At 29.0% G+C, this 26,572-nt stretch overlaps 2 protein-coding genes across 5 annotated transcripts; both read left to right on the forward strand.

The window, feature by feature from the left end:
• The first annotated feature begins 1,072 nt into the window (after positions 1-1,072).
• Positions 1,073-1,760, forward strand: LOC114425572 (Bowman-Birk type proteinase inhibitor-like). Its single transcript, XM_028392516.1, has one exon. The coding sequence runs from the start codon at positions 1,117-1,119 to the stop codon at positions 1,483-1,485; it is 369 nt and encodes a 122-aa protein (XP_028248317.1). The 5' UTR covers positions 1,073-1,116; the 3' UTR covers positions 1,486-1,760.
• A 17,782-nt stretch (positions 1,761-19,542) lies between these two features.
• LOC114425233 (AT-hook motif nuclear-localized protein 9-like) lies at positions 19,543-26,572 on the forward strand. Of its 4 annotated transcripts, none has more exons than XM_028392065.1 (6): positions 19,610-20,086; positions 20,391-21,473; positions 22,975-23,042; positions 23,692-23,823; positions 25,210-25,371; positions 25,852-26,572. In XM_028392065.1, exons 2-6 carry the CDS (start codon positions 21,053-21,055, stop codon positions 26,092-26,094), a joined length of 1,026 nt encoding a protein of 341 aa, XP_028247866.1. In that variant the 5' UTR covers positions 19,610-20,086; positions 20,391-21,052; the 3' UTR covers positions 26,095-26,572. The 4 variants fall into 4 exon arrangements, with proteins under 4 accessions (XP_028247864.1, XP_028247866.1, XP_028247867.1 ...); XM_028392066.1 differs by having other exon boundaries at positions 19,610-20,038; positions 20,969-21,473; XM_028392062.1 differs by having other exon boundaries at positions 19,611-20,086; positions 20,969-21,473.

Genomic DNA, 26,572 nt, shown 5'->3' on the forward strand with positions numbered 1-26,572 from the left:
CTGTTGCGATTTGGATGGAGATTGGTAATGGTGGGTGAATTTATTTGTATTTATTTGCCATAAATGCTATTGATGCCATTGAATGAGATATAATCGGTTATAGCATCTAGAATGTATAATTATTTAGGCGAGTTACTTATTATAATTTTATGGGTTTTATAATTTTATATAGATTTAAATATTATATGAAAATTCACTCTGTTGTTAAGGTTATATTGAAGTGAGTGATTAATTTAATTTAACGTCCTATAATGTTTGAAAAATATTTTATTTGTTATTAATTTGTTAAATAATGATTGCTTATATGAGCAATAATATTTATATAAATAACGTCATATAATTTGTTTTAGTGAAAAAATCAAGTAACATTATTTTAAAGTAAACAACTTATGCACTGTCATTAGAGATCTTGATACGAGAATATTTTGTGGATGACGGCTTTGTGCCATTTAACTATTGTAAGCTTCTCGGGTATAGCTAATACCCAATTATCAATATATTATATTTTTTTTCAATTAAAAAAATAAATTAAAAAGACAAAAGAAACCTATCTTTCATACCTTTCTTCATATCTAAACAAACTAACATCATCAACAATGAATGATTATTTAAATGAGTTATTTATCTTATTTTTATGAGTCTTACAATTTCAAATATGTTTAAATACTATACAAATTCACTCTAATGATTAAGTTCCTATATTGAGTGTTAAGTTGATTTTATAAGTTTTGTAATACTTGAAAAAAAATATTATTTATGATATAAATGTTGTTCAACAACAATTAATTATATAAGTAATTCTATATCATGTATCAAGTGAAAAAAAATTAAACCATGTTGTTTAAAGTTAAATAATTTGTGTAAACATAACAACTTGATATCAAAGTTTGACTCTTCCTTTGAATAAAAAAAATGGATATAGAAGAAAAATATTATCACATTGAATGTATCAACAGAAAAATATTATCACATTGAATGTATCAACCGTACATCACACATGCATGCCCATAGACATATATAATTTGTAGCTCTCCTATAAATAGAACTACTAAGCTATTGCCTCTTCACCAGAAATATACAAGAAAAACAAAAGCGCCGAAAGAGAAAGTGAGAGAGATGGAGTTGAAGAAGGTGGGATTGGTGCTTTTCTTGTTAGGATTCACAGCAACTACTGTGGATGCTACTGGCTTCAACCCTAGTTCCCTCATCACTCAGCTGCTCCCACAAATCGAGGGTGATTCTGATGATAACTATGTCAAATCCAACACCGAACCGTGCTGTGATAACTGTCTTTGCACAAACTCAATTCCTCCCAAATGCCAATGTACGGATTGGGCAGAAGACTGCCACTCAGCTTGCAAAGGGTGTATTTGTCAGAGGATATGGCCTCCTCGGTGTCGATGTTTCGATGAAACTGACACATGCTATGACAAATGTACCAGCACCTCCCAAGAAACTGCCAAAGCTCATGATCGCTACAACTAAGCAAGCATTTCTCTTGTGTGTGTATGCATGCATGCATGCCAATATAACTATAGTATATATTTAAATAAGACAATACTTGGCCAAGCAATTTGTTTTTCTGCAAATTGCTTGTCATAGTGTTTGTTGTTTTAGTTTTATTTTGTTTTTCTTTTATCTTTCTATGAAATATAGGGAGATGTTGGGAGGTTTTTTCTTTTATTTTTACCTTTAAATGACTTCTGTGATCTGATGTAGTTGATCAATCTTAATGGGATAAGTTCCAATAATTTTAAAGATAATTTAAAAAATAATAATATAAATTAATTTTTGTAATGAATGTGAATTAGTTTTAAAAAATGTTTTATATTCAGAGAAGTGGTAGTAGTTAATTATCTAATTTTAAGTACAACTTTTTTTTTTGACGCACTTTAAAGGGGGCTACGCTTGGCCGTGATATTCTTCGCACAAATACTATGTCACTACCTTAAAAACATCTTCAAGGACAATTTTATGGTGGTTAAGGTTCGGTTCTGCTGCACCCCATGTTTTTTTCACATGGTCATCAGGAATGGCTTGTAGGATCCTTATTATGGTGTTGGTTATTGAAGATGATGATGAAAAAGGAACAAGATTTGTGGAATGAGAGTTTTGGTTTTGAGTTTGAGTTAGGAAAGAAGGAGAAAAAGAGGTTTTAGTTTTTAGTGAAGGTGGGATTGGTTTGGGATGAGAGTGAAAGGTAGAAGCAAGAAAATGAGTGAGTGACAAAGAAGGATGAGAATCATGAGATGAGGACAATTGATAGATTAGTTAGTTTAGAAACAATTAATCATGTTTCCACACTTGCGAAAGATAAGCACAAAATAAAACAACATATATAATTCGCCTTCGCCTTAATTGCAGATTAAGAAGGGATTGCTTTCAGCTGAGAGTACTGTGAAAGAGTATATTTTTGGATCAAAGAAAGAGTCTCAAGAAAATCACATGGAGAAGTTGGACACAATAAAGAGCATCCCTAAATTTTTTAGTTGTATTGTATGAGAACACATCAAACTCTGAATCAAGGTTTTCCTTTAGCCGTAAGAACGTATAAAATATAGAATATCTGTAATTTTTAATGGATTAGTTTGACTTGATGATTAGAGCTTGTCAGCGTATAAACTGTATAAGCTATATATGACGATTTATAATATATGTTTGGATTAAAGCTTACAAAAGTAATCTTAATCTTATTTCTATAAACTGGGTTTTCAAGTAAAATAATTATGTGCAATAGCGTTCTTTTGAGATTAATCAAATATGTCACCAGAATAGGTTTATTCTCAGAGAGAAATTAGTGAGGGAGATCATGGAGTTGAAGGTAGGTTTGTTGCTTTTGCTGTTAGGGTTTCATTGCAACCACTGTGGATGCTACTCAGTTCGATCCAAGTTCCTTCACCGAGGGTGATTCTCATCACTATGTCAAAGCCACAGAAACAAGGTGCAACCCAGAATGCCAAGTATATATGTCGTTGTCATTTTGAATGGCCTCCTAACTGTGAATAAGATATGAGCCAAAGCCAATTAGGTACGTTAATTAGGGTTTGTTTACCGTGTATGAATGCACGGTAATGGAATAATTAACCTTTTGAATGAAATCTGCTAGGCCAAGCATTTTGGTTTCGGCAAATTGTTGGTCTTAGTGTGTTTGGTTTATTTTTATTTTTTTTTCTTCCATTTATCTTTATTTCATATTAGTTGATTATTAGTTCTCAAATTATAAGTACAACCTCTTTTTTTATAGGCTTAATTATCAATTTGATTCTTTAGTTAATTATTTTAAATGCTTAATTAATTAAGCTCCTTTATTTTTTAATGTTTTAATAATTAGGTTCTCTAATTTTTTAAGATGTTTCAATATAAGTCTTTTTTATCTAATTAGATTGACTTTGTTAAGTTGTAAATTTTCACGATTTTTATTTGTGAATAATGATGATTTTTAATTATCATTATATTTACTGGGAAAAGAGAAACATTCTAAATTTTTTAAATAATAAAAAGATCAAAAATTAAATACAGTTAATAAAAATGACAGAATAAAAAAAACTAACAATACAAAGGTAGTGAAAAGTTAACAGTAGATTAAAAGAAAAAAATAAAAATTTAAGAAATAATTTAAGGATAAAATTGTTCCAAATATAAACACCAAATGAAAATATTCTCCTTATTATTAGCATAGATTATCGTTTTAAAATTAAAAAGTATATGGTTTAAAAACAATATTTGAGGACTAACCAACAATTAGAAAGGACAAAAAGAAGAATCTACAAAATTCAATCCCCGAAAGGAAACGCGCCAAAGGTTTTTTTTCTTTTAATCAAAATACCAAATAAACACACCAACATTAGTAATAAAATCTACTACGAAATTCAATTCTTTGAACGCAAGGTGAACCAAATTTGACAGAAAACAAAAAATGAAGGAAGAGAGAGGACCTGAGAAGGAAGAGAGCATGCTATGGTTGCTTTTACAAACAAGAACCCATTTCCTTACCCTATTTTAGGGATGGATCCACAAAACCATTAAAAGGGCTAGATTTTTTTATTTTAAATATCTAAGTTATGATAAATAAATGTCTTTAAAAACTATTTAATAAATAATGACTTTTATAAAATTACTTATTAGTTTTATATGTAAAATTAAAATTATTTTTTATTTCAAATTATACAATAAGAAAATACATGTATTTAAAAATACTTAATAAATAATGACTTCTATATTTTTTTTCAAGATATAATAATGGTAAAAGTTATCAAATTTTACAGCAATTATATATAATATATAAAAATATGTTTATAATGTAATGTTAATAATTATATATATATATATATATATATATATATATATATATAAACAAATGAGACTTATAATAATAAGTAAAACATAATTAGCCTAGATCATAATAATGGATGAAAAGTCATATAAAAATAAGACTCATTAATGTGAATATATATCTCTTTACATTAGATTATAATTAGTGGCAATATATATTTTTAAAAATTAGTATTTTTTAGTATTAAAAAAATTAATATATAATTTTTGAAATTAATTATCAGATTTATTAAACAGTATATTATTTTATTTTTACAGTATATATACTAATTAGTATGTATTATTTATTTTTATTTTTACTAGAAGTAGTATATTATTATTAATTAGTATATATTATTAATTTTTATTATAAATTATTAATAAATTTTTTTACAAAAAGAATATTATATAAATAATTTTAAAAAGTTTGAGGGAGGGGGGCTAAAGCCCCTGTTGTCTCCTGTGTATCTGCTCTGTTTATTTTTGGTAAAGAGAAAAGAAAATGAGGGCAAAAATAAAATTTTATAATTTAGATTAGATGAGTTATTTTTTGCTTTATACCTGTTTTTTCCTTGTATTTATTAATGTTAAGGTACTAATTGATAAAATGTGTTGTTAACCCTTCTTTTATTTATTAAAGGGATCTAGTTCAATTGGTTATATTTATTAAAGGGATCTAGTTCAATTGGTTAAACATGATATGTAATTGATATAAACAGAACATGATTGTTTGGTTTTTTTGTATCATTGGAGATAATTTATGTGTCATATTAGACACATATTAGATTGTTAATTTAAAATTAAGCTCTAATTACTTATGAGTAAAACATATTTTCTTACCATTTAAAGATTATTTAAGATGATAATTTAAGAGTTGCTTACAATTATATCATTAGAACAAAATATATAAAAATTGTTTAATTATAATGTAGCATTGTAAGAACCAATTAACATACAATACAATAAAGAACTCTATATGAGTTGCTTAAATTTTACCTATTGAAAATGCACTTACTTATCTCTTAATTTTTAATTAATTTACACCTACATTTATTATAGTATGAAAATAAAATAGAATAACATAAAAAAATATTTCAACTATTTTATTAAAATATCTTTTTAATTATATTTCTTGATTTTTATAACAACCTTAAAAGAACGAAAGTGATATTTACAAGTAATTTTGATGTGCAAATTAAATTAAATATCAGGTATAAAATAACATTACCATCAACATCACGTGTGCCATATAATAGGTGGTGCCACTCTAGTCTGCTATCTTCGAACTTATTCGAACATCACGTGTACCTCAATTTAATTAATGGATGGAAATAAAGTTCATCAATTACCAAGCAATAATTCAACATTCTTCGATATATGCTTATCGTGACAAACCAGCAACTCCTCCAAGTGTAACATGCATGGCGACAATTACAAGCGAAAAAAGAGAAGTAATAATAAAAAAGAAAATTTTGAGAGAAAATTAAAAAAAAATATTGCATACCATCCATTCTAGAAATATATAGATCTACGTAACTCTTCAGAAAATAAGAGAAAAAGAGAAGAATCAGAATTACACATAAAAATAGAGAAAGTGAGAGAGATGGAGATGAAAAAGCTGGTGTTGGTGAAGGTAGCTTTGTTGTTTCTCTTCATTTGCTTCACTGCAAGCAATGTCGATGCTCGTTCTCGTTCCATTAATCCAGGATCCTTCATCATTGCAGGTGACAATTACAACCTCAAATCGACAACCTCAGCATGCTGTGATGCATGTGCTTGCACCAAATCAATTCCTCCCATATGTCATTGTCACGATTTTGGGGAAACATGCCACTCAGCTTGCAACCTTTGCATCTGTACGGCATCATATCCTCCTCAGTGTCGTTGTTTGGATCAAACCACCTTCTGCTATGACAAATGTGACTCCTCTGAAGACAAAGCTCACTCAGAATGAGCATGTGTTTCAGTAACCATGATGTGAATCAAAGCCACTTAGGCTTTGTTTTCGTGTATGCATGGAATAAATCAAATGTTTAATAAAAAATAATACTTGGCCTATAGCATGTCGTCTGGTCATGGTGTTTGTTTTAAGTCATAAATATTAAATTATATAAATTATATTTTATTGAAACCAAATTTAAGATGTGATAAATTAGTTCAATAAAAATGTATTAACATTTTGGTCCAACAAAAATTCTTGTTATTTTGGTCTAAAAAAAATGATAACTGATATTTTAGTCCAATTTATTTAGGAGTCATGTTAACATTTTTGTGACTTTTTCATTTTTGTGCCATATAGTCAACGTATAGATAAATTTGTTGTACTTTTTTTCAATTTCGAAGATTAAAATCTGATTTTTCATTTTTCGGAGATGAATTTATCAGTGGTCTATGCACATTCAAAAACGAAAATAATTATTTACTATTTTTTATATATTTTGTATCAAGTCAAAATTTAAAATATGTAAAATAATAATTTTTTATTTATTAGAAATGTTTGGTGTGCATCGGAAGCTATCCAAGTATTAGTTTACACTTATAAAATATTGAAATCTGTATGCTTTAGCAATATTTCGGCGATGCTTTTTTCATTTTAGATTTAATTTGGTTTTTAATTGATTTTAATTCTATTAACAATAGTTATTGATAGAAAAAATATGCTTTATTTTTGTATTCTGGATTTCTTCGAAATAGTTTTATAAATATTTTTACTTATGTTAAGATTCTTTTATTTATGTCAAGATTTTTGGTACGTTAATAACATAAATACGTATATTACATTGATTATAGATTTTAGACTTAAATATGTTTTTAATTTTTATAAAATTAATGAATTTTGATTTTAGTCCTTTTGTAAAAAATATTTTTTAATTTTCATCTCTTAAAAATCTAAAATCATTGTTTTTTATCTCTATATTATGTGACACTCGTAAACTATTTTTATGTTGTTTAACAAAAGATAAAGTGATTATTTTAGCCGGCAATTGATGTGTTTTATACTATGTTATCATGTGTGACACCTCTAAAATTTTCTAAACTTAAATCAAAACTTGCTGATTTTACGAAGATTAAAACACATTTAGTCATTATTAATTTTGGTTTTCATATTTTTGTTAAAAAATGTTAGTATATGTTAAAATTTTAGCTCTAACAATTTTTTCTGGTTCTATATATATGTTTCAAAGGCTAGTTATCATATATACATATAATATTTAAATTAAATTTTATACGAATAATATATAATCAAGTAACGTACCCAGACTTACGTACTCAAGAAGCAATATATAATCTTATATACTGGGTTTAATAAAAAGAAAAAAGAAAAAAAGAAGAAGAGGAAAGAAAGTTCATAAATTGCCGAGCAAGATTCTCAACATAATAATTAATGACGAACGGGTAATTCTCCAAAGAGCTTAAGAGCCTAATTAATTTTTTAGTGTTAATAAAAACACGCATATTTTGGAAAACTAATTAACAAAACTTGAATTGAACGGTTGAACCCCATCAAAATCCATTTATAAATAGACCCATTGAAATGCTGATATTCATTAATTCTCATGGTAAAAGATTGAATAGACATTACAGTTTGTATTGTAGAAGAGACTAGAGAGGGTAAGAGAGATGGGGTTGAGCATGAAAGTTATTGCTTCAATATTGCTTTTGCTCTTGGGATTCACTGCAATCACTGTTAGCGGTGATGCCAACAACTACTATATCAAATCCACAACCAAAGCGTGTTGTGATAAATGTTATTGCTCAAAATCAATCCCTCCCAAATGCTACTGTGCAGATGTTGGAATAACATGTCACTCAGCCTGCAAAGTATGCCTTTGCATTCACCCACAGTGTCGTTGCGTTGACACAACCGACTTCTGTTATGAACCTTGTAACCACTAGCTAGCCTTTGTTTTCATGTAGTATGATGTATGTCAATAAATAACTACTGAATGAATAAAAACTAGTAGGTTAATTAGTTCCCTTAAGGCATTATTAAGAAATTAAAAAAATATATTTAATGTATCATTTGCTTCCATGTATGCATGGAATAAACATCTAGTTGAATAAATTTAAAAAAATACTTGGCCAAGCATTTTGTTTTCAGCAAAATTGCTGGTCATAACTAGTGTTACTGTACCGCTTAATTTTGTTTTGTTTTTCATTTATCTTTACCTTTTGAAATAATTAAACTTGGTTAATTAGTTCTCTAATCTTAAGTACAACATTATTTTTTACAAAATCATACATGGCACAGGATAGGCTGAGATCTACTTCGCACAAATCATACCTGGACACCATAGTTATGGGACAAAAGTAAATTTAAAGAACAAAAACTAAATTATTGCTAATTCTGGGAAAAAAAATGCTATGAAATGAAAAACAAATGCTAAAAAAATATTTTTAAATTGGTTATATTTATTGTTTGTGAACAGTTCTTTTGATCATTAAGTGATCAATGTATTACATAAAGAATGAATTCTCATTGATTATAATATGAGGGTTTTATCTTTTTGAAAAATGAAGTCTTATTACAACAGTAACTTATTCAAGAGCTCTTATAACTTATTTGAAAATTTAATTATAGAGAAAATAGTTTTGTATTTGCTTTAAACTCCTCGAAAAAGTAGCTACTTGAAATGAACATATATAGAATCTAAGTTTTGTATCAATAGAAAATGACATTTTTTGAAGAAATTATTAATGATGAAGTCAAACATGTAAGTGTTTAATCCAAATTAACAATGCTTGTAATGGTTGCAACTTTCACAATGCAAGAAGTTTAAAAAATATGTAAAATTACTTAAACCACCTCATCTAATTAAGAAGACTAAGATCAACTAGTGTCACAAAATAAATTTTGAATTGAGTAATCCAAAATACATTATTTATATATGTATTTTGGATTACTCAATTCAAAATTATGAAACCATAGCTCTGAATCTCAAATCCAAAGGGTGAGGAGGATGCACTAGTGACAGAGGGACGGGGAAGCGGCAAAGGTGTGATGCGGTGAAGAGGAAGATGGAGAAAATAAGAGAGTGAACGAGGAAGAAGGGTAAGGTGAAGACATTACAAATTCTGGGGGTGGACCAAACAAAAAGCGTGTATATAAAGCAATTGCCTTCACCTAGGCCCAAAATTTTAGAAATGGATCCATTTATTAAGACCTTTTTTCTGCCCTGCACAGGGTGTTGCTATGCGTACCATGAAAATTCCTGGTATACCCCGCATAACTTGCGCAATTCTCATTTTGCCTTTCAGTAAAACTGATACATATTGGATAATCCATAAGCCTCGTATGCATTGGTCAATCCATAAGTGGCCCATTATTATCTAAATTATTAGATCAAAATTAATTGACATAAAATTTATTATTTAAATTTACATGCGCATTAAATATACATTAAAAAATTTTAGTGTTACATATAGCAATATTAATTATTTTATAACATAATTAGTCTAGTAATTCAGTTGGTTAGAATGTTGTGTTAATAACGCGAAAGTCACAGGATTGAAAAATTCATAAGCCTAACCAATCCATATCAGCTTTACGGAAAAATAGTATTGGAATCGCGCTGTTGTGTTGAGTGTGTCAGCAATTGTGTTGGGTGCACAAGGCAATAGCCCCTCCAGCACCACCCGCGGTCCTCCTTCTTTTTTTTTTATTCATACTCATAACTTTTACATTTTTTTTTTATTCATACTCATATCTTTTACATGTGTTTTATAAGATATTATCCATATACAGTAATAAAAATTATTATATATATTCCTTAAAAAATATTATACATTATTATGCATATTTCAAAATCAACCACTAAAATCGGCTTAATACAAGAGGCAATAATGACTGTAACCCATATCCTCCCTTGCATCTATCGTAGGCTTCAATACAAAAACAGACCATATGAGCGTGGATCACCACTTCACCAGCTCATAAATCCGTGCATCTTTGACAACGAATGTTGGTACTTTTAATTAACGGGTAAAAACAATATCATCTACAAAACAAATTGTAAATTATTAAAATATAGAGACATTTGTTTATTAAAAAAACATTATTGAGATATTGTGCAAAACAAAATTGGTTGTAATCACAAGTGACATTAACAATATCATCCAATTACTGTTTTACATCAGAGAAGAATCTCATTATAGCTGAATTACATCAATGGGAATGCCTAATTGTAGCAATGCAGCGTAAGATACATGTTCATCAAAATTATCATTTCGCCAACGAGTAAAGAATTCATGTAAGAATCACAATTCTCATAATGTTATATATTGATACAAACACTTATTTTTTGCCATCATTTTAAGCGTAGTGTAATTATTTTGCTGTGTGGCGTCTGTGCAGAAGTGGACATTGTTTGTGGAAGAGGGGAAAAGTTCTGTAAATGAAAAGATTGTTGAATGTGTGTTGCTTGGTGGTTCAATGACCAATCCAGTGCAGTCATATCACACCCACATGGTGTTGTTTTCTTTTCGGATTTAATCGTGCATGCAGAAAGAGATTAGAGAATAGAGATCTTTCTACTCACCAACGGCTCCTTGTTAGGTAAAACGGAAGGTCAAAATGGATTCATTTTAGAATTTTGAGCTTGTTTAGATATTATTTTTTTAGAGATACATGGAAATTAATCTTATTCAGTCTCTCTCTTATTTTCTCCTAAAATTAATTAGTTACGAGAAATAATTATATTAATATTATTTAATCTTATGAAGTAATGTTAATTAAATTCATTATATTTATTTTTATAATGATATGTGAAAATTTTATATTCAATTTAAGATGAAAAATGTTGAATATAAAACTTGATCATTTAAGTTATAAATGACTATTTGAGGATAAACGTATTCGCATGTACTGCCTTCTCTGCTTATAATCCTTAATCATTGTGTTTTTTTGTTGAAATTCATAGTACAATGATGTTAGAATGATAGACGTGTGTGGTTTTGTAATATATATCTCTTTGCCTTGTGAGTTATTGAGCTTGACCACGAGAAACAATACTCGAAATATTGAGTTCTGCAAATATGCTATATATTTCATATTAACTAGTTGTATGAGTACTGTACCACAAAGTAATATATCTACGTAGGAACTAGGAAGCAATTATCTCAATCAATCCCTTAATTTAACTTTTGAAATTGAATTAGATAAATTTTAGAAGAAAAAAAATCTTATAACGGTACTTGTGCCTTAAAGAGATACGGACCACTCATCTCCTGTCAACATCCTCGTACTATTTTTTTTATACAGTAGCACTATTTTATGTCAAAGAGAAAATAGAAAAAAAATATTTCTTAAAGTCAAGTTTTCCACCTCTTATCATTTTTATTTTCAATCAAATCAACAAAATGCGTTATTAATCCTATTTCTTTCCTTCAGTTTTTTTTTTTTGTCTTTCTCTTTGATCGAACACATAATATTATTTCCGAACTTATTAGATTATGGATACTAATTCCTTTTGAAATATTAAAAATATATATGGAAGCAAATTTTATTATTTTACAAAAAAAAAGTCTTTATTTATACAAATAATAATAAAAAATTAGAATCTTGGTTATCAAACTTAACAAAGCAGTTTCAAAATGAACTGTAGGGTGTACAGATCTAAATCTTACTCTTGAAATTTATTAAATTAAATTTTAAAAGATAAAACTATTATATAATAAATCAAATCAAAGCACTAGATATTTACATAACTGTACGTAGAGGATCTAATTAACACACAATTTCTTCGTATGTCAGTATCTCAACATGACATTGGTGTTTATTTCTCTCGTACGATGCATCAACAATATATGCCTTTGTTCTCATCATAAAGACGACAATATTGAATACTGTACAAACAATTACACTGACATGCTAGTCATATCAATTCTCAGCATCATATAAGAGGGTTTTGAGAATTTTAACACCATGCGTGTAGTACTCTTAAAGGCATAACTAACTAAGTGAAATAAAATCATGAAATTTAGCACTTATATTATTAAGAATAATTGTTTGGAACAGAAACATATAAAAAAAATGGTGTGCATCACATCAAATCAAATATTTTAAAGTAAGCAGAACTGTAGTTGTATTTATATGTATACATATATTTGTGCAGTTTCAATTTATTTGAAAATGATGAATTGATATATTAGTGCTGAACTTCCATTTAATTTGTCCAAGAATCCGTGTTTTGGTTACTACGAAAGAAAATATTTTTTTCTACCAGAATAAATTAATTTCTAGCTTTGAAATAATCAGGTTGTTCTTTTTTCCTATTCTCCGAAGCCTAAACAACTGTTTTAGCGAATGTATTCAGTCCAAGAATATTAATTTTACACGCTTTAATTATTTAAAGTGCAGTTATAATTATATCATAGTATCTTAGGCCAGTATATATATAGGCGAATTTATCAGACAAACTACTATTTTGAGAAAACAAATATGTTTCTTCATTTGGTTGATCCATGACAATTCATTTTAATTATTAGTCATTATGTAGCTATAATTATAGTTGTATCGTCATTAAAGGAGTGGTAGCTCTCGTCCTTTTATAGATTGGGTGATTGTTAATTACTTGTACTAGTAAGTTGTAACGGTGAATTTCTTTTGCTTAGTTATTATTAGCAAAGAAAGATTTGGATGGAATTCCTAACAAATTATGAAATTATAACAACTGAGTCAACGAAATACTCATATTCTTTTAGAAACCTTTTTCTTTACTATATATGACACCACTTATTCCTCTCAACAGGTAGAGGGTGGAATTTGCTTCATCAGCCAACATATGTTAGCCATTTCAACTTCCACCTTATATAACTTTGTTTATTCTCTACATTTTTTTTCACACTCAAAACGGATGATTGAAAATAATAATAATAATTTGCCCGATTATTTTATTGAGGTTCCATTACTTTCTTATCCAAAGTCACTGCTCTCTTAGTTTCATTTCTGTGATGTAGATGTATTAATTTTGTCATATTCAATTGCGTATCTTCTCCAGTATGCAACCAAAATATGATATTGGTCCACTCAGTCTACAGTCCCCTTCTCCTCCGTGATCTTAATTTGATTTTGATATTTGAGTTAGTCAAACTAATTAATCACAAATTCAGTATTATACTGTACCGTATATATTGTTTTGTCAAAACTTTTTAGCGTTATGCATGATGGAAATATGAAATTTTGGAATACACATTAGAAGATTTGAAATTACTCGATGATAAAAATAATTAAACGAAAACTATACGTGCGCAAGAATTTTGTGACATGACTTATACCCCCATTCTTTACTTGGTGTTGATACTTAAACTTATTAAATAAAATGACCAACAAAATATCAATTTTTGTTCGTAATGAATACTTATGATTTTTTGTTTACTCCATCCATCCGTTATTAATTATAATATTGTTTTAACTAATTTATATATTTTTAAAAAGTTAGTTAATATAATATAATTAATTAATAGCATTATATTTATTAACAATTTGTATTATTTAACTAAAATTACTCTTAAGTTTATTGAGACTTATAATCTTTTTTTTCCCACTTAATTACTTCCACACTTCATTAATCAATGTGCTTGTCTTTTTATTTCATCTTTATAAGAAAGATAATGTATTTATTTTTTAAATATATAATATTTATTGTAAAATAATAAAAGGTATTTGAGTAAAAAAATAATTAATATAAAACACAACTTAAAATAGTTTTGTTAAAAGACACAAATAAAATTAAAAATATTTTTATATATTTAAGAATGGAATAAATATTAATTAAATAATAACAAACAAAAGTATGTAAACTTATACTTATGATCTCTTTATAAAAGCTCGATAGAATCTTATCTATTTATTGTTTATTTTTTTAGAGATCTATTTATTATTTATTAAAAAAATACTAATACCAACTTTTACATAATCCTAATTCCTATCACATGTATTAAAATTTCAAATAAAAGGAATAATTATCTCCGGCATTCAATGTGAAATATTGAAGTCTAGCCACAAATACAGTGGCTTCACATTTAATATGCACCATTTGCGGAAATCACATTTATGTGACTATTCATCTTCTTTGACTTTTAGCAAAGTTTTTCTAACTCCACCGACTATTTATGTGACTATTTTTTCCTCCTATATTTCTCTGTCTCTCTATGCAAAATTAATCTATGAGTAATGTTATATCTTCTTACTAAATTCTTCAACAAATCTTTATTATTTATTATTTACCATAAAAGAGTAATAGAAAGATTTATATCGGAGGATAATGTAGAAAAATTTAGAAATATTCTTATTTTAGTTATCTTTAACAAAATATTTTAATTAATTTTTAATCTTTGAAGTAACATTTTTTTAAATTTTAATTTTTTTTATATTTCTTTCACTTTTATTTTTGATATATTTATTGATTTATATATTATTTTTTTAAAATAAATTATGGTATTATTATTTTTTGTTATTTTATATTTTTTAATTATTTCAACAACTAATTTTATCAAATATTTTTAATTTAATAAGCTAACTTTTCAATTTTCAACTAACTTTTTAATTAACTTTATCAAACATAACCTTTAGCAAACATAACCTCTAATAAAATGAATGAAATGATTTTATTTATGTTTTGCTACCAGGATACTAATTAAAAGAATCCCTCAAAACAAGGTGTCCAACTTCAAGCGGGGGAATGAAATGATTTGAGCAAGTTTCTGTATAAAAAAGAGTAATATGGTGAGTATGAAATTATGATTTTATTTTTAATTGGGATCTAAGATTTTACTTTTTCAAAATAAGTTACTCGACAGGAATTTATTATTTTGTTATTTTCTAAATAAGTTTTTATATCTTGGAATTTTAATGAACATCCCATAAATTCCATTTAAAAAAAAATGTACCTTTACTTTCCATCAAATGTAACTTTCTATTAAATTATAATGACTTATTTAAATATTCAAATAAAAAATACAAGTTTACTTCATATATACATAATATATTTAGTATTCTTGTGTTTGTTGATTTTTTAAATGAATTATTAAAATTTAATATTGATAAAAATTACCAATTATTAATGAGTAAGAACTTACTCAAAATCTTAAAAAAGTTATGGGCTTGAGTATTACTTTTTTAAATTATAAAAACTTATTATTTGAAAATTTCATTAACCCACAAACACTTAAAGAACAACTAAATTTAAAAATGCGTTTAATTAAAAATAAATTGAGTGTGTCTTGGTTGTAATTTGGTTGTCACATTAAATCAGTTCGAAAAAAGAAAATGAACATATTAAAAAGAGTTGTATAGTAACTTGCAAGAAATTTAGCCAGAATTATAAAATGAAAACCTCGTCATTGTCAGAGGTGATAAAAAAAAAAAAAGAAGAAGAAAAGTAGAAGGTTTTCCCAAATCCCAAGTACCAATAAGGACAACAATAGATTTGCTCGTGGACAAGATAAGTTGTCCAATGTAATATAAAAACATTAAAGATGTTTTTCGAAGTTAGGATGTTATTATAAAATAAACAGAGAATTAGAATTATATCCCCAAGATATATTATACGAATCTTCCGGAACAACCATAAATATATATGGACAATGATTTCATATATATTTTGCCATTATAGTAAAAAAAAAGAAAAAGAAAAAAGGAGTTCATAAGTACTAATAAGGACAACTTTAGATCTGCTCGTGGACAAATTAAGTCGTCCAAATGCAATATAAAAACATTAAAGATGTCTTCCGAAGTTACGAAATTATTATATTATACTATAAACTGAGAATTCAAGTAATTCCATATTTGGATGAGGAATCTAATTATATGATCCACGTGGGTCAAATCAATAATTTTGTTAATTATGCCTTCACTTTATAGTAGCGATTGAGGTCTTTTTTTTTTATTCAAGTAACTGGATAAAAGAAATTTGATTAAATATGAGTTATTTTGATAATAAAAATATATTAAAAATATTTATTTAATAGTTATTTTTTACGTAAATGATAAGGATTGATATTTTTATTATTTATGACCTGCAAATATGAAAATGATGGATTAAAAGAGAGAAAAATCAAGGGAGTCAGGTCAAGCATAATGATAGCGCGATACAACCGTCTCTACTAGGGGTTTCATCTACTTCCTTCTCTTCTTTCCCCCCTCTTATTCCATCAGTTCTTGTATCTCATCCATTATAAAGCCCTCAATGACCATGAGTGACTAAACCCTTAGTTAGGGCCTGACAGACCTAAAAGCCAACGGATGTATGATGTACTCTTCACTATTTATCGATACAATACCAGGGTTTTCTCTTATCCTATGATCTTTTCTGTTTATCTTTTCATAATCTTTTTGTTACATGATCGGAAGAGGATAACTTTTAAATAAGATTTAAAGAAGGTATGCATGCATTAATTTTAGGGGTTAGATGCTTGGGAGAAGATAACTTTTAATAAAACAAGAAGAAAAAATATCATAATAAAAATGATTGCTAGACATATAGTGATTGCATTATTATGCTCATGTGTCAAAGCAAACATCTAGAATTAGAACTTAATGTATTTTATTTATTGAATTTTTGCAAAGATGTGGGTATGATAGAATCACCTGAATTAGTAAAGAAAAATCATAAAATCATACATCCTAAACAAATAGGACATGTTAGGATCCCAACATTATCACATATTAAGTTTATCTTTTTTTATTTTTATTTTAATCTTTTATTCTTGTTATCTTATCTCTTTTCTATCTTCTATTTTTTATATTTATTATCTTTTAATTTAAATCTTTTATCTTCTATTTTTTATCTATAAATCTTTATCTTATTTACTATCTTTTTTCAAAGTACTTTACTAATTATGACAAATTTAATATATTTGTCAACAAAAGGGTAGATACATTGATATCAATGGTCCATTATTTAATATAACAGTTTTTTTTTTTTTTTGAAGAATAACAGTTTTAAGTACGTAAAATAATGCTCAAACTTATATATATTGCTTCGAGGACGGTTGTCTCTTTTTATGTTATTTTAAATTAAGATTATCTTGTATCATTTTACTTTAAGTTCATGAATGATAGTAATATCATTGTCAAAGTCATTTTTTTTTCATTACAATTATTTATCATCAGAGAGAGTTTTACGTAAGCTAAAAAGAATTATTATACTGATAATTTTTCTTTTAAATACTTATTTAATACAATTAAGTATGTAGGATTCGAACTCGATATTATTACAAAAGGTGAAATAATTCTAAGCCGATCAATTATATGTGTTTCGACATATCAATTTTTTTTTATATTATTTAAAAGTTAAGGTAAAAAAAAGTTTAAAAATATCATTTCCCCTTAATCTACCGAGACATCTCTTAAGATTAAAATCATGAGAAATCATCCAACATTAGAATGAGAAATAGTTCACAGAAAATGATCCTAACAATGTCTTAGACTTTGAAATTTTAACCATTAGTCACATTACAAGTGAATTGCCACAACTGACATCAAAGGGGGATTTTTACTTAATCAATTACCATCCTAACATGGGAGTTGATTTCACTTTTGTACTTGGATGTGTGTGTGTGTGTGTGTTTTTGGTAAAAGATGTCAAGAAACAATAGAAGGCTAAGATAAAATTCTTTGATATAAATCACACAAACTGCATACCCTTTTGTGGAGATGGTATGTGTATATTGATATTGATGATGTGGGCCTTGGGATGATGGGAATATGAACAGAGAAGAGATTCTTTGTCCAAGAGGTTTGTGTGATGGAGGTTAAGTGGGTGAAGAGTTATGGTTCCTTTTGATAGATATTTTAGGTTGGTTGTGGGGTGGATGGGCCATTGCCATAATATGGAAAGGGGTTCGGATCACATGCAATGCACACAAAGTCAGCCATGTTCCTTCCGGTTGTGGCCCTAACCCGTTTTCAGTCAGCTCACACCTTTCTTTGTCACTGCCCCCAACTGCCACGCGCCTACTCTGTCTGGGACCAATCCCATGCATGCTGGTGCATTTTTAAATCAACTAGGAAGAACCTGCTTAATTACTCCTTAATTATCAGAATTAGTCTCTAAATCTTGTTAGTAAAATAATATTTTTGTGATGAAGACATGAATGGAGTAAGTTTTGTCTCTACAAAATCTTTTTTATGTACATAATGAGAAATCAAACATCCGACAATAAATTTAAGAAACTTTTCTATTTATCAACTAATTGTAGTAAATTTTATTGATATAATCAAATAATATTAGTATTGACTCCATTTTGGGGTGAACAGGAGTGGAGGAGGAGAAAAATAAATGTAATCTATGATATGATAAAAAAAAATAAAGATATAAAAAAAGGTGAAAATAAGTTATAAAAGATTAAGATATATAAATATCACAATTTAATAAAATTAATAAGAGATTTAATCTTACAAGTATTTAGATATGTTTTTATGTTTTTTACACTTTCTTAATGAGATAAAGATTAACAAACATGTGTCCCGTCATCAATTTAGCTTAACAAATTAAATGAATTTAATTTAATTGATTAAGTAAAATGCGTAAGTATTATACATTTTATGATATTATCTTTGATTTTTATATATAATTTTTTAACTTAACAATTTAATAAATTTTATACCTTTTAATAAAATGCACAAATTTTTAATACTAAATAAATCTGTTTATACAGTTCACTGTTGATGTTTACAGTAATAATAGTAGTAATACCTTCATACCTTTCAATTTTATAGTTTTTATACTAAATAAAGTTAGTCTATACATTTTGAGTTTTTTTAGTATATAATGAGGAAAATAAAACTAAAACTTATGTAAATTAGTTAAATTTTCTATGACTGAACCGAAGAAGTCCCTGTACAGTTGACTTTTGGCATTTTTAGTAATAATAATAGTAATATATATAATTTTTTTGATGATTTGTTCTCCAAAAGTTGGATATACTAATAGATATTTTGGATGATATTGAGGCGAAGCTTTTAGGCAACACCCGAATCTGAGTGGGACTGATGCAGTAGATTAGAAGCAGGGCGCGTGGATAGAGATAGCCCCCTTTTTTCTCTTCAGAAATCACAATCCCCATGGACCCAAACTTCCCCATCACCACGGTCCCTATTTTTATATCTCAATTCTTTCTTCATTTAATTTTCTTATTCTTCAAATTAAAACAAATAAATACACTATTATTATTGTCATTAGAAAATAAATTAAAATATTTCAATATTATCCAAAACGAAGAAGTGCTTTTTCTGTTCAACTTTTGTTTGCTTCTCAACCCCTTTCTTAAATCCCAGAAGGCAGAAACATCACACACAGAGCATCGTCATCAATTCATCATATCATAGCTAAAAAAAAACAGGAGAGAGAAAGTGAAAAAATACCTTTTTTTTTAGAGAGAGAAAGAGAAGGTAGCCCTAGAAAAATATGCAACCAGATAAGGACTTTTGCAGCTGAGACACTGCAAAAAGAGTTATTATATTGAGAGAGAAAAGAAAGATTATCTTTCTTTTTTTTTTTTCTCTTTTCAATTTTGAAGCTTTCTTTTTTTATTCATTTTACCCTCTTTTTTCCATTGTTGTGGAGTAATTTGCTTCTTTGCACTGACACAGTGACACAGTGGTTCTCTCACATCTCTTTCTCTGTGTAACTCTGCCACCACTCTTCACTTTCCAAAGAGAAAAAAAAGAAACTGTTGAACTTTTTTTCAACTGAATCAATCACTAGCTTCCATTTCTTCACAGGTAGAACTGTGAATGTGCACCACAGCTTTTTGATCCTGTTCCTAAAATGTTAGTATGATCCCCTTTTCCCTTTTCTTTGTATCTGCACGTTGAAACTTGAAACCCATGTTGCATTCTCCTTTTCTGTGTTTGGGGCGTTGAATCTGTTGTGATTATGGACCCAATTATCCAAAGATTGTATATTTCCATGGAAAAGCCATTGTGGCTGAAGTTTTACTTGTTATTCTTTGTGATTTGGGGGTCCCTTTGGGTTGATATGGCATTTTCTACTCTTTTTTGGAACTGGGTTTGGAAGCTTTGTATGGCATTGGGATTGGCCTAGAGTAATTCCTTCATTTTCTTTTTGTTTCAGTTGTACTATTTTGTGGTGGTGATTTTTCTGGGTGTTGGCACTTGTATTACTTGGTGTTTAAGGTTTATGATGGGTGTTGGTAAGATTGGACCTTTTTTCATGTTCTTCTGGTCCTTCTCTATCTTCAACATGAAGCTTTTTTTTGTTGTTTCTTGTAGTTTGGTAAGCTGTACATAGCTTTTTTTTTTTTTTTTTTTTGTCTTCTCTTAGACATGTCCATATTGTGGTTAGAGAGTGGTTCTCTTGTGTTGTGTTGATTCCTTCTTGGCTTTCCTTCTTTTTCTATGATCTATCTTCTACTTTATGCTTTATCCTGTACATGTGTGGATTCATATGTTTATTTTATATATGGTGCCATCAATGAGAAATTTTATTTGCTGGAAGCTTCAGTATTTTTTAATTTTAAGGACTTATAGTTCTTCTTCTCAAGATACAGTTACTTACAGCTGATGTAATTTAAGCACTTTTTTGGAACTCTTGTTGGTCATTGCTCATTGGATTTCGTACTTTTTATGGTATTCTGATGTGTTGGTGTTTTTTTCCTCCAAAATTTGTCACTATACTCTATTTGGGAACAGAGCTAGGTGATAAGTTTTGGTGTACTGAATATTGGGGTGTCAAAGTTTCTTGTGAAAGATTCTGAAGGCAATCGAAGTAAATGCATGGATCGTGGGGACCAAATGGCGTTATCCGGGTCTTACTATATGCAGCAAAGAGGAATACCTGGATCTGGAGGACAACCTGAGTTACATATTTCACCTAATATGCGTCCACTGTCTAATCCAAATCTACCATTTCAATCCAGCATTGGTGGTGGTACCATTGGATCCACATTGCCATTGGAATCTTCAGCAATTTCGGCCCATGGTGTCAATGTGGGAGCTCCTACTGGGGCACCTCTAGGGGAACCTGTCAAAAGGAAGAGAGGAAGGCCTAGGAAATATGGTACCGATGGAAGTGTGTCATTGGCATTGACTCCAACTCCAACATCATCTAGCCATCCTGGAGCCTTGTCACAAAGCCAGAAACGGGGCAGAGGGCGCCCCCCGGGGACTGGGAAAAAACAGCAATTGGCTTCTCTTGGTAAATCTCTATTGCAATGTGACTTTTTTAGCTTTTTCTTTTGTTACAGATGATAATTATTTGAAGCTGGAAGGCTTATGGGTTTGGAATTTGGCAGATCCTTATCCAACTGTTATTTGGTTGAAAGTAGTTTCTAGCTGAATATTAATTGATTGATTTTTTATGTTGACATGCTATTATTATCATGATGACCTGAATGAACAATGACTTTCAAATCCCAACACAGGTTGCTATATATTATTAATTTCCTTGAATTTAAAATTTTTCTGATCCTCAAGAGAGAGATGCATTTTTTTATTTATAAATGTGATTAATTAAATTGGGTGATTGTCATCTATTTGTATTTGTATACCATTATACCTTTCCAGTTTTCACTATTTTTGTAAAATTGTAGACAACAAACAGTTGTGTGTGTTTGGTTTTGCTTATTTTAGAGAAATAAATATTTTCAAGGTTCCTATCGCTTTTGAAAAAAAAAATCATTTACTCACAATTTATCTTTCCCAAACACACACTGTTACCTTATTCAGTAATTACTGACTCAGATTATAATAATCAAGCTATTTATAAAAGACATTTTACTATATTGACAAATTGAAACGTTCTAAATTCTAACTAAGCACACACACACACAAGTTTATGCATATTTGAGATAAATGATCTGAATTAAATATAATAGGTTGAGCATGGGATACAATACAAGCTCACAAAATTGTAGACTTGTAATAAGCAAAGTTGCAAGGATGCTAATATGCACACTAAATGACAAGAATGTCACCAGGACATCATTTATGAAGTAAAAGAAACCCTAGCATGACTGATGAGATTTTTAGGAGTTGTTTGGTTTGAAAATAATGTTTTTGTTTTCTTTTTTCTTTTTACTTTTATTTACAAAAAATTAATTACAACAATGTCACATTGTTTTAAATTTATTTTCTATTTTCAAAGGTTTGTTTAGAAAATGCTGAAAACAATAAAAAGTTGTTTTTACTGTTTCTTATATAAATATTTGAATACAGAAAATAAAATGAAAACAATTTGTCACTTTTGTAATTAAAACTGAAAACAAGAAATGAAGACAGAACATTTTCTTGAACAGGCCCTTAGATTTCTATTTCTTCCTACAAAATATGATAAGTATGACCAGTTGGATTCTTATGGTCTGTATGCTTCTTATTGCTTGGTTAGACTGTATTTCTTTTGATGAATATTACGGATTATTGTTTTCTTTGGTAAAGCCTAGGATCCACTTGTGGGATCCTTGGTGGTCCCCCTAATGGGACCTGAAAATTACTGCTTATCTAGTTAGGATTTTAACTATATTTGGTGACACTTTTAACATAATGGGTCATAAGTTTGCAAAATTCTGCATTTTCACCCTCTAAACTACTGAATGTCTAATACAACCCAACTTAGATTTGTCGGTAAAGGCTGATTATAGATGATTGATTTATATACTTTTGTTTTTGATGTTTTGACTGGTTTATTCAATTGTTGCTAGGTGAATTGATGTCTGGTTCAGCTGGGATGGGATTCACTCCTCATATCATCAACATTGCAAGTGGAGAAGTACGTGAATAATTTTTATGAATTTGAATAAATTTCTCTGTTTTGGTGGTATATGTTTATTATAATTGTTGGGAGAGTAGATGAAAAAGAGAGAAGGGAGAAATATGGCTGAATGATATTATTTTGTTTGTTCAAGGCTCTAAATGATATTTTCATTATATGATGATTGTTGATATGGAATGCGATAATTTCTGGCTCGCTTAATAAAAACCTATTTATACTAGTTATTCTTGGTCAAGTACTAGTAGTGCAGTATATCTAGTACAAGCCTAGACTCATGACATAATAAGATTTATATGATTCCTAATATTTTTATGTATTTAAACAAACATTACCCTGTGATTTCTGTCAGTATTTTTGTTCTCTTTTTAACATGAAGCTCTATATATTAATTATTTATTATTTATGCAACCAAAATTTGGTATATTTGGCAAGAAAGGTGGCACTATGTACTATTGGTCTCTTGAAATAATGATAACTAAAATGTTAATTCCTAAACAGTTATTCATGTTTGTACTATTTCTCTCTTAAAAGGAAAAGTAGACTTGGCAAAGCCAAAAACAAAGCATTATTGATTGGCACTGTGCCATATCTTCTGGTATTTATGTAAATATTGGTGAATTACTCTTCTGAACTTTTCCCCCTGTAGGACATTGCAACAAAAATCATGGCATTTTCTCAGCAGGGACCTAGAGTTGTATGCATTTTGTCAGCCAATGGTGCTGTCTCTACTGTCACACTTCGTCAGCCATCAACTTCAGGCGGCACTGTCACATACGAGGTTTGGCACTTTCTCAGTTTTATGTATGTGTTGATATAGATACACTTATAGGTTCATATGGAACTGGGATTACATAAAGACCCATCCATACCCACCTTTATGCATACAGAACACTGCACATAGTCAAATGGCAATCCTTTATGGAGGTACTATGATTAATTGATTTTAAAAGATGCTTTTGTTATGTTAGCAGAATGCCTTAAGAATTCATTTCACGCATGGAAGTTGATACCAGTATCACTACTGCAAATTAAGACTGTTTTGTGGCTACTTTTCAAATTGTTTTATATGAGCCTTCGAACATGTGTTGTAGCAAGACTGACTGAAACCGTGTTTTAAACTATGTGAGTGGAGGGGTACACCTTGTGTTCTTTCTCACTCCAATTTGAATAAAATTTCATTTTGCTTCTCAAGAAAGACTTGAAGCATGATATTTGTTGAATAAATAATTTATAAATACATTCCTTAGATTGTATGTTCATACTTGCATGCATATGATATGGTTAAGTGGCACAAATAAACTTTAATGTATTGGAAGAATGAAACAAAATAATCTTTTGCCATTGAATCATTTTGACTGAGCTACCGTGCCTTTTTTGGTTGGTGGGTACTTAAGGGAGAAACTGCGGGCTTCAAACAGGGCTGCCCCAACATTTATTTATGTCTAAAGCAAACTTTATGATAAGACCTCTATAAACCATTTTTTTTTGTTACACCTTTTTAAACTAGTTAAAATAATTTACTAGATTATTGTAATTTGATTTAAAATTGATCTGTCAAACTTTTTGAAATGCAAAGTTTCATATCAAATTATTGTAATCAATTTCATTTTTAATCCTAATATGCAAGCTTTTTACCCAGCAGAAGAAAAGATAGGGGAAAATAAAGAAACACAACTGTGTACAAGGGGAAAGAGAGAATGGTGTTAGCGAATGGAGAGAATGAAGGGTCATATATGGGAAAAGAAAGAGATATGAAGTAATTAATATATTTTTTGAAAAATATTATTAGTAAATATTTTTCAGGACCTTAAAGTGAGCGTTGTACTCACCTTGTTTTTTTTTTTAAAGTATTACTACTTATTAGTAAGTAAATATTTTTCAGGAGCTTAAAATGAGGGTTTTAAACACCTTACCCTAAGGGATGGCCATGGCCCCAACTCTTTGATCATCCTATTCACATAATTTGATTGAAAAATATCTGTAATTGTTAGTCTTCCTAGTAAAAATCATGGATTCCAATCTTTTGTACTAACGAGTATCACTTGTTTTGTTTTATTTTTACCCTTTTTCCAAATCATAACTCTATTATGATAAGCTTATTCATATATACATATGTATATATAATATATAATAATGATTGTTGGTGGACTTCTGAATTTGATAGGGGCGCTTCGAGATAGTGTGTCTGTCAGGCTCTTACTTGGTCACTGAAAATGGTGGCTCACGCAATCGAACTGGTGGATTGAGTGTGTCCCTTGCTAGTCCTGATGGTCGTGTCATTGGCGGCGGAGTTGGTGGAGTGCTTATTGCATCAAGCCCTGTTCAGGTAACAGCATTCTTAGTGTTGCCATAAAATATTATAATATTATCTCTTGAATTCATATCTCTGATTCCAACATGTTAAAAATCAAAATTTCCCCGCTACTCAAATATAAAACATATAGGGCCTGTTACAGTTTTTGGTAAAATAATCACTTCTTTTTGAAAGTTTTTCATGTGTTTGTTGCAGTTTTTCAAAATAATCAGAAGCTGAAAACAATCTAAAATCTGATTAAAACCTGAAGCTATTTTGAATAGCTTTTCGTAAAATCAGCTGATTCTTTTTAAAAAAGTGATTTTTATGATTGTAAACAAACATAAATTAGCTTATACTTTCTTTTGAAATCTCTAAAACTTAATCACTAGATTATTTTACATCAGAATAACTTTTTTTAATCTTTAACAAACTGGCCATGTGATCTTAGATCTGCTCCCATCCCCCTAGTTATACTTTTGGATGGCTAGACTGAATTAGTGATGACTATAGGTGGTAGTTGGGAGCTTTCTATGGGGAGGATCAAAGACAAAGAACAAGAAAAAGGAATCCTCAGAAGGTGCAGAAGTTGCTGTGGAGTCAGATCATCAGGGAGTTCATAATCCAGTTTCACTGAATAGCATCTCACAAAATCAAAACCTTCCTCCAACTCCCCCATCTCTAAGTCCTTGGTCAACATCACGTCCGTTGGACATGCGTAATTCCCATGTGGACATTGATTTAATGCGTGGGTGACACACTTTGTTGAATATACACTAGTGCTGTGTATATATGTTTCAGATTCATGGTCGCTCATCTAATTTTTGTTGTAGTAGTAAAATGACAGAATGGGAAGTACCAACAGCAGAGTAGAGCCAGCTGACTTTTGCAAATTGATAAATCTCACTTATCCATCCACCCTTGATGATTATTGACTTGGGGTTTGTACTCATATTTTTGTAGTTGTGAGGAATTTTTAATTTGAAAATTGTATGTTCCTGATTGGTAATGATACAATTTATGTTCTATTTGGAAAAAATAATTGACATTGGACTAGATGTTTTATGTGGTTTAGGAGCATCAATTATATGACATTGTATCATGTAATTTTTGTCATAAAAATGTCTTCTAGAAGGCAATGACGAGGGGAACATGAAGATTTTATTGCTGAGAATGCATGATGTAAAATCGTTTTGTATTCTAATGGTGTGGGGTTGTAGAGTCTCTTATTGTA

The sequence above is a fragment of the Glycine soja genome, chromosome 9, assembly GCF_004193775.1.
Source record: "Glycine soja cultivar W05 chromosome 9, ASM419377v2, whole genome shotgun sequence".
NCBI classification, from domain to species: Eukaryota; Viridiplantae; Streptophyta; class Magnoliopsida; order Fabales; family Fabaceae; genus Glycine; species Glycine soja.

Excerpts from the sequence above, each read along its gene's own strand:
- LOC114425572 (XM_028392516.1), top strand. The coding sequence starts at position 1,117 with ATGGAGTTGAAGAAGGTGGGATTGGTGCTTTTCTTGTTAGGATTCACA.
- LOC114425233 (XM_028392063.1), top strand. The coding sequence starts at position 21,053 with ATGGATCGTGGGGACCAAATGGCGTTATCCGGGTCTTACTATATGCAG. Across the intron at positions 21,474-22,974 it reads ACAGCAATTGGCTTCTCTTG|GTGAATTGATGTCTGGTTCA; the intron begins GTAAATCTCTAT and ends AATTGTTGCTAG. Across the intron at positions 23,043-23,691 it reads TCAACATTGCAAGTGGAGAA|GACATTGCAACAAAAATCAT; the intron begins GTACGTGAATAA and ends TTCCCCCTGTAG.